Source organism: Diaphorina citri, unplaced genomic scaffold, assembly GCF_000475195.1.
Source record: "Diaphorina citri unplaced genomic scaffold, Diaci psyllid genome assembly version 1.1 scaffold730, whole genome shotgun sequence".
NCBI classification, from domain to species: Eukaryota; Metazoa; Arthropoda; class Insecta; order Hemiptera; family Psyllidae; genus Diaphorina; species Diaphorina citri.
Genome location: NW_007378163.1, coordinates 62,787 through 72,115, shown reverse-complemented (window position 1 = coordinate 72,115; position 9,329 = coordinate 62,787). Strand labels below are relative to the sequence as shown.

The following is a 9,329-nucleotide window of genomic DNA, read 5'->3' as shown; positions in this document are numbered from 1 at the left end:
AGTTCAAAGAGTTGTGACGTCAGATTTCACGTCAAAATGCGCAGAAACGCTTGCGCACAAACAAACGAAGCGGGAGACGTCATAGCCTACGGGAGCGTATGCTGTGACGTCAAAGTTCACGATTTACCGGTATTTTTTAAATCGATTTATCTCGGTATTTAGAAGTCGTAAAAGAAAAAGAAAAAATCCGTTGGTCCTCATTTTTCCTGCTCTATGACTTTGAAACATCACCCAAGTAAGCGCAACTGATCTATTCTGCAGGGAATCGAAACCGGGACCTCCCGTGTGGTGTGCAAGCCTAGTGCGATATCCACTCCGGGAGTCATGAATTATGACGTCATCGCCTACGGGAGCGTATGCCGTGACGTCAAAGTTTACGATTCACCGGTATTTTTTAATCGATTTATCTCGGTATCTAGAAGTCGTAACCCCGCTTATTATACTTCGCTAAATTTTATGACATGACTTGGACTCGAACCACCAACCTCCAGATTCAAAGTCCACCGTGCTAACCACGGCACCACTGAGGTTGATCATGGTAAGTAGAATAGAATATACCTTGTTTATCCTGCTCGAATAAGACTAAAAAGTCTCTTTACCCCAGCAGTCTAAACAAGGTCTCGTGTATTTTATGGGTTTAACAGCATACCTACATAAGGTTTATATCAAAAGACCTTTAAAAAAAAATAATAAAAGCAAATAGGTATTTTCTGTTTGATAGAAGAAACTCAATGTAGGTCTAGTCAGAATCGCATAGAGAAGAAGAACTGGATAGTGCCAACATGTCAGTTCACCTGTCAATCACCTTTGGCTTTTTAACCTCCTCTTTCTCTCCTTACCGCCTACCTTCCTCTCTCTCTCTCCCTCTCTCTCTCTCTCTCTCTCTCTCTCTCTCTCTCTCTCTCTCTCTTTCTTTCCCCCTCCTTCTCCCTTTCCCTCTCCTTCTCCCTCTCTCTCTCTCTCTGTCTCTGTCTCTGCGGTTTTCGGTGTAATTTAACAATATCTCGAGAACGGTATGAGCTAGAGACTTGAAATTTGGTATGTAATTCACAAATTGGACAAGGATGCAGCACGAAACGTTTGGTTGAGATAGTTGCTGCGGTTGGCGGTATTTTTACCGCTTTTGGACAGATTTCGACCGTTTCTTGGCGGTTTTCAGCTATACCGACTAAACTGTTAGAGATATTGTAAAAGTTAGGGTAAAAGAACACTCAAATAAGCATCATTCAATAGGATAAGGAAAGTCGTGTGATGTTCACACCAGATTTTTTAGAAATATGCATATTCACGAGATCTTGTTTGGTGTTTCATAAATTTCTAAAAATGTTTTAGGTAGGTAACCTACATATTTTCCCTACAAGGGTGTAAAAATAATGTTCAGATTCTTATTCATTTACAATTTTACACACAAATCAATTCAAAATATTGCCAGCTTAGTTATCTTGGAGAGTAGCGCGTCTGCCTTGTAGACGCTAGGTCGGGGGTTCGATTCCCGCCCGGAGCGGATTTTATCCTGATGGGATAATGTTCGTTCTCGGAACGGCTGCCTTTCTCCTATCCTGTCTTCCTTCTCTCTTCGATTTCGGAACGATAAGATCCTAGTAGTTACAGTTCCCTCTATTAAACCTCTTAAGAAAAAAATCACCGCGTTAAAACTTTGAATCTCTTCGTTCGTTCAAACTTCTCCGTCAACAAATTTCACAAAAGGCGGAACTTCGGAACTTGTCCATCCGGTATATTTAAATTTTCCTCGTGTGAATGGAAAAAACCTCGTGTGTCACCTATCACACTCGTGTCAAGAAAAACCCTATCCTTCTATATCAGGGATTTCCAACTAGCGGCCCGCCAGACAATTTTTGTGGCCCGCAAAGCTTTTTGGGTGGGCGTCATGTTATATTGTTTCTATTTGAGGAATAATAAGAAGAGAGTACAATTATCATTTAAACACTTTGGTATTTAACATTTATTTTATCACAATTAATAGCTTTTTACACGAGTAACACGAGTCTTATCTACCTCGGTGGTGTAGTGGTCAAGGCGCTCGCCTGGTAAACAGGAGGGCGTGGGTTCAATCCCAGTCGAGGTATGGAATTTTATCCTCAATATAATTTGAGAATTTGACCACAATAATAGTAGTAGCCTACTGCTGGAGTAAAGGGACTTTTCAGTCCTATGCGAGCAGTATAAATAAGCACTATTATTATTACTACTACTACCTAACCTCTTCTGGACTTTCAACTTAAAGCAACGAGTGTCCATGATAAAGTAAGTCTAATTAATGTAACGACCGTTGCAATGAACTCTCAAGAATACGTAAGGGTTAGTATAACTTGAACACCCAGAAGACAAGAGCGTGGCCATTATTTTACCTGGACTTGAGCTGGGATCTTCAGCTTTTTTCACCCCGTTTTCCTCGCCTGGCGTAGCACTTGGTGAGTCGGGGTCTACAACGGTACAATGTTATGTTGGCGAAACTATCATCTAAAATTCTGAACTCTAAATTCTTAGGCCCGTTGCACACACACCGGTTTTGGACGACCGATTTTTTGCTGAATTCCTGATGAGGACTTCTAGACTATTTGAATTCCTGATGAGGACTTCTAGACTAGCTGAATTCCTGATGAGGACTTCTAGACTATTTGAATTCCTGATGAGGACTTCTAGATTAGCTGGATTCCTGATGAGGACTTCCAAACTAGCTGAATTCCTGATGAGAACTGCTAGACTAGCTGAATTCCTGATGAGGACTTCTAGCTTCTAGACTATTTGAATTCCTGATGAGGACTTCTAGACTAGCTGAATTCCTGATGAGGACTTCTAGCTTCTAGACTATTTGAATTCCTGATGAGGACTTCTAGACTAGCTGAATTCCTGATGAGGACTTCTAGCTTCTAGACTATTTGAATTCCTGATGAGGACTTCTAGACTAGCTGAATTCCTGATGAGGACTTCTAGCTTCTAGACTATTTGAATTCCTGATGAGGACTTCTAGACTAGCTGAATTCCTGATGAGGACTTCGAGACTAGCTGAATTCCTGATGAAGATGTCAAGATAAGCTGAATGCCCGCTAAGAACTAGTTTTTTCTGCGATAAAATAACTGCAAGTTATTACTTCCAAATTAGATTTGGTAGAAAAGAGAAATATCAGTTGATTAATAGAAAACTTCCCTTGGAAATTAATTTTAGAATACTGGATGCGAATCAGAAAAAAACGAGAGAGAGAGAGAGAGAGAGATTGAGTGAGTGAGTGTGTGTGAGAGAGAGAGTTATTTTACCTACTTGTATTTAAATTAGATAATCGCTTTTTAAATTAGTACTTAATAAAATAAATGGTCTATCATTGTTAAACTCAGGTCAATAAAAAGAACTGTGTATTTTATTATTTTATCAAAATCGAAATTTTTTTCCTGGAAATTTTTGAAAAATTATTGTTTATCTCAGCGCTACCTGCAACCTACAATGACTGAGATTCCGCACGACTTTCCATTACCATACTACAGTGGGGAGGATACCGTCTGTCTAGGTTGGATCCGTTCTGATGCCGAGGGGGCGGGGCCTGTCTCCCGGCTCGCCTAAGATTTCAAGGTCACGGGACTCGAGCCGGGACAGTCTGAATCGGTCCCACGGAAGCTCGGAGTAAGTAAGCTAAAGCCGCTACAACAACAACAAAAGACCGTTCCAGATACCAACATCGCGCGACGTTGCTTAACTTGAGTGATGCTGAACATATTTCTGGAGGATCAATGGTTTGAAAATGATTTGTATGAACGCCGTGAAACTCAAATAAGTATGCAATGTGCAAGAGACAATTGGTGGAGATGCCTAAACTACCAATTTGTAGTAGGTAAGGTAAGGTACCAATGCTGGATAGGTAGAGGTACAACCTATGAGATATTCAAATTTAATTTCAAGATGTTTGATAAAATTACGAACCCCCGAAACGAAACCCAAAATTCTTCTACTTTTGGACTGTGTGTATACCTAGGTATATACCTAATAGTTTACAGGCAAAACTAACTGTAATTAATCGTTCAAAATGGCGTAGAAAGCGGATCTCAGCGCTACCTGCAACCTACAATGACTGAGATTCCGCACGACTTTCCATTACCATACTACAGTGGGGAGGATACCGTCTGTCTAAGTTGGACCTGTTCTGATGCCGAGAGGGCGGGGCCTGTCTCCCGGCTCGCCTAAGATTTCAAGGTCACGGGACTCGAGCCGGGACAGTCTGAACCGGTCCCATGGAAGCTCGGAGTAAGTACCAACAGGTCGCGGGTTCGATTCCCGCCCGGGACGGATTTTATTTTAGAAGAGTAGGTTTGCCATTCTATGGGCTTTATAAAATACTTAAATAAATGTCGTTTCTGTGTGTTATTATTTCACAACTTTGATGCTCACTGCAGCGTTGTAGGATTTTTCCAAATACATAGGTATATCGCAATAATCCAGCTCACAATTACCTACCATGCTGGCACCGGGCACTATGCACATTTATATTAGGTACATAACTACTCATTTTCCTCACGAGGCTGAGTGGGCCCCGCAACAGCCAGACGTTGCTTAACTTGAGTGATGCTGAACATATTTCTGGAGGATCTTAGGTTTGAAAATGATTTGTATGAACGCCGTGAAACTCAAATAAGTATGCAATGTGCAAGAAAAAATTGGTGGAGATGCCTAAACTTAAATTACCAATAATAACAGTGTTAGATAGGTGTACGAGTGTACGTGTACTACACCTATTTGAACAACCGATGAGATATTCACATTTAATTTCAAGGTGTTAATAAAATTACGAACCCCTGAAATCCAACATTCTTCTACTTTTATACTACCTATGTGTATAATACACATAGGTACCTAATATATTATGTAGTTTACAGGAAAAAAAACCAACTGTAATTAATCCTTCAAAATGGCGTAGAAAGCGGAATAATTCATTATATTCACATGATGTAGTTTGCATAAATATTATTTCCAATAACATGCCAACATGTCAGTTCACCTGTCAATCACCTTTGGCTTTTTAACCTCCTCTTTCTCTCCTTACCGCCTACCTTCCTCTCTCTCTCTCTCTCTCTTTCTCTCTCTCTCTCTCTCCCTTTCCCTCTCCTTCTCCCTCTCTCTCTCTCCCTCTGTCTGTCTCTGTCCCCACCTCTCACCCTCGATATTTTCCAATCTCTTCCTCTTCTTCTTTCGCTCTTTCTCTTCCTTCCACTCCCTCCTCTCTCTCCCTCTGTTTCTTTTAATTATTTTCTTCTTCTCCTCCTTCTTCCTTCTTCTTCTTCTTCTTCTTCTTCTTCTTCTTCCTTCAACTCTTTTTCGCCCCATTTTTCAGTGAAGACACGTGAGGCTTTTTCCATTCTCTCTCTTTTCTTCTTTCCTCTCTCTTTTCGCCTTTCTCTGACCCCCGCGCCCCCTCAAATAAGAAACTGTCGAAATAACAGGGGTTCCAATGACCCGTGAAAAATGCGGGGGGCATCATTCAGGAAACCTTCTTCTTTCGCTCTTTCTCTTCCTTCCACTCCCTCCTCTCTCTCCCTCTGTTTCTTTTAATTATTTTCTTCTTCTCCTCCTTCTTCTTCTTCTTCATTCTTCTCTTTTTCGCCCCATTTTTCAGTGAATACACGTGAGGCTTTTTCCATTCTCTCTCTTTTCTTCTTTCTCTTCTTTTCGCCTTTCTCTGACCGCCGCGCCCCCTCAAATAAGAAACTGTCGAAATAATAGGGATTCCAATGACCCGTGAAAAATGCGGGGGGCATCATTGGGGAAACAGCCGAAACAGTAGGTATCTATTTTCTCCTATAGTACCTATGTTGTATTGTTCACTATAATTTATCTACCTACCTGGTCTATTTTACACCTGTTGTCACGAAAGATGATACCGTAAAACGAGGTGGATAGAAACAGTGGTGTGAATCTTAAGCGCCTAGTGAGCGCGAACGTGGTTATTAGAGCGCGGGACCCAGGTCCTGTGCTGGACTCCGAACAATGGGAGCATCGAACCCACAACCTAGCTCTTACATAGAGTAAGTCTATTCTAATTCTCTTATTCATTATCTACAGGCTATTGCATATCCTCACTAAGTGACCCGAAGAAAAGGACAGGTCATATCCCATACCGTGATTCTAAACTCACCAAACTTCTAGCTAATTCTCTTATTCATTATCCACAGGCTATTGCATATCCTCACTAAGTGTGACAGAGGGAACTGTAACTGCTATGGTCTTATCGTCCCGAAATCGAAGAGAGAAGGAAGGCAGGATAGGAGGAAAGCTGCAGCCGTTCCGAGAACGAACATTATCCCATCAGGATAAAATCCGCCCCGGGCGGGAATCGAACCCGCGGCCTAGCGCTTACAAGGCAGACGCGCCACCAACCAAGCTAACTAGGCTGGCTCCGCTAAAAGTTGAAGATCCATATAAAAGTACAGGAAATTTTAAGCTACTGACTAGCTGACTACTGATCTAGTGGGTAAAATTAAAAGAAAAAAAGAATCAAACGTAATGTTGAAGTTTCGTTCCTATTCACCCCACTGTTTCTATTCACCCCGTTTTACTGTACCTGCGATATTGCAAATAACTTTTCCCTTTCGTTTGGTTTTGTCTCCTCAGGTCGTTGAACCTAGGCTCAATTGCTTCCTCAGATTCAGATAAGGATAGTCCGGAGGCCAAGCAGTCCGTGCCAGAAGACAACATCAACGTTGTTATCAGGTAAGCATTGTGCGATTATTTTACAGTAGAACCTCGATTATTTCAACTAATTGGGACCGAGGGTAGTTGAAATTATCGAGGTTCTGTATAAAAGTTGAAATAATCGAAATTCCGTATAAAATAATGAAGCTAGGGCCAAATTTAGTGGTACGAAAGAACGAAATAGGGGAAAAATACCCTTTTATTTTGAAATTAAATAAAACAAACAAATAACACGTCTTCGATTTCTTTTTCCTCGTCATTAGTCCCATTCCTTGAACACTTTCAATGATCTCTTCCTCGGAAAAAGTCGGATTTCCTTGAAAGATAGGAAAAAACCTCGATTTTTGGAGTTGAAATCAGTGGCGTAGCGTCCATGTAGGGCGTGTATGGCGGCCATACACTCAAAAATTCCACTCAAATATCCTTAAATATTGACTTTAATTATTGTATTCTTATTAGATAGATATTGTGATATAAATTAGTGTCCCCCCTACACTTGGAGTTAGACCACGCTGCGCCACTGGTTGAAATAATAGAGAGTTGATATAATGGAGGTTGAAATAATCGAGGTTCTACTGTATTTACTAGCAGGTTGAAGGTTCTTCGCCACGGAAATTCGATCATAAATCGAGATCGGTTTATATTTCGGAAAAATCCTCTCTAATGGAGCAGTTGCAGTTGGGTAAAAATTATGAATAAAAGGTCGATTCCTACGTAAAAAGTTGTGAAAAATCCAAATGGCCATAGGGGCTCACAATATGAATGAACACTCTAGCCGTAGTCATACCATGCTCACGATTAACATTACATCGGAACAACTGGTGAGTAAGGCCAGCCACTCACTATCAGATAGACCTGACAGGTACGGCTGAAAAGGTCCGTCTGTCAGGTCTACCTGATAGTTGGTGGCTGGCCTAAGGCTAAAAACAGTGTGGAGCTAAGAACAAAGCGCACAGAGCATTGAGCATATAGATTGTATAGGGAAGAGACGATAGAGAGAAGCAACGACTTAAAATCGCACAGAGCTGAGGGCAAAAAGTTCTATGCTCTCCTCTCTTTTTGCTCTCTTTTTAGCCTAAATCAGTGTATTTATTTTAGACTAAATGTTGTTTTTAGTCTAAATCCTGTACTTCTTCCCTTTTCGCTTTCGGGACGATAAGGCCTCAACAGTTGGAGTTCCCTCTGCGAAAACTTTGAAAAAAGTCTGATGGTCCTTTAGCAGCCCTTCATAGTAGGTTAGTAGGTATATAAGTAATAACTTTTTTTTTCGTTTTCCAGATGGATAATGGAGTCTACATAACAAAGTCAGGGAAAATCAACTTCGTGGACCTGGCGGGAAGTGAGATGACGAAGAAAACTCACAGCGAGGGGAAAACTCTGCGGGAAGCCAACAACATCAACAAGAGTCTGATGGTACTCGGTAAGAAACTTATAGCATATGGTTGGAAACTGAGCACTGAGGTTATTTTTTTTAATTCAACACGTTGGCTGCCAAAGCATATGCTATGATGTTTACCCATAGGCCTCCGTGTATGGAAATGACACGAAAATTAATTCTTGTGGATTTTTCTTCATCAAACATATAGCACACTTTCCTTCAGAGGTGCTCCATTCAGAAAACCTTTTAAAATACTTAAGCGCCTAGTGAGCGCGAACGTGGTTATTAGAGCGCGGGACCCAGGTCCTGTGCTGGACTCCGAACAATGGGAGCATCGAACCCGCAACCTAGCGCTTACATAGAGTAAGTCTATTCCAATTCTATCCACAGGCTATTGCATATCCTCACTGAGTGACCCGAAGAAAAGGACAGGTCATATCCCATACCGTGATTCTAAACTCACCAAACTTCTAGCTAATTCTTTGACGCTTGATGTGGCCTGTGGCGTGGCATGCCCATCCCGTAGTTTGCCTTTCGTCAGATGGGCGAGAAGGGGCACAATACTTCCCATTTAGGTGCTGGGTCAACACGAGAACACCAGAAAGTAACCCGTTGAAATATTTGCAATCGAAAAACGAGTACAAATTTTTGTCGATGGTGGGATTCGAACCCGGGACCTTCTGCATGACAAGCAAGCGCGTTACCACTGGACCAAACGTGCCCCCGTGCTATTGCTCCTTAATAATGAGAACAAGACACCTTCTAACCCGGTACAAATCTTGTACGGGGTTCCTTACTCGTACCTAATTTTGGTAAAATCCCGTTAGCTTTTTTTATGGCCTTGATGGGCAACTTCAAAGACTTGAAGACCAGAGTCTTGTCTTTTTTCTAATTAAATAAAATACAAATAAATTAGGAGATCACAATTCTGCTTGTTTCCAGATCGCTACAATATCCCCGGCCAGATCCAACATATCTGAAACTCTCAACACTCTAAGATATGCTGCCAGGGCCAAACGAATCCGCACCAAACCCATCATAGTCATGGTAAGTAAAAAAAAAAGGGATTTTGATTGTGCTTAGCATAAATGCTTGTCACCAATGTCCTTCCCCGCTTATTATACTTCGCTAAATTTTATGACATGACTTGGACTCGAACCACCAACCTCCAGATTCAAAGTCCACCGTGCTAACCACTGCACCACTGAGGTTGATCATAGTAAGTAGAATAGAATATACCTTGTTTATCCTGCT

The 9,329-nt window shown here is 41.4% G+C and overlaps 1 protein-coding gene across 1 annotated transcript in view; it reads left to right on the top strand.

Annotated features, from left to right (window-relative positions):
* LOC103511595 (kinesin-like protein KIF12) overlaps positions 1 to 9,329 on the top strand; it is a 25,939-nt gene that overhangs the window by 7,371 nt on the left and 9,239 nt on the right. Inside the window, 1 exon segment of the mRNA XM_026825318.1 lies at positions 9,018 to 9,122. Within this exon segment, the coding sequence (XP_026681119.1) occupies positions 9,018 to 9,122 (105 nt within the window).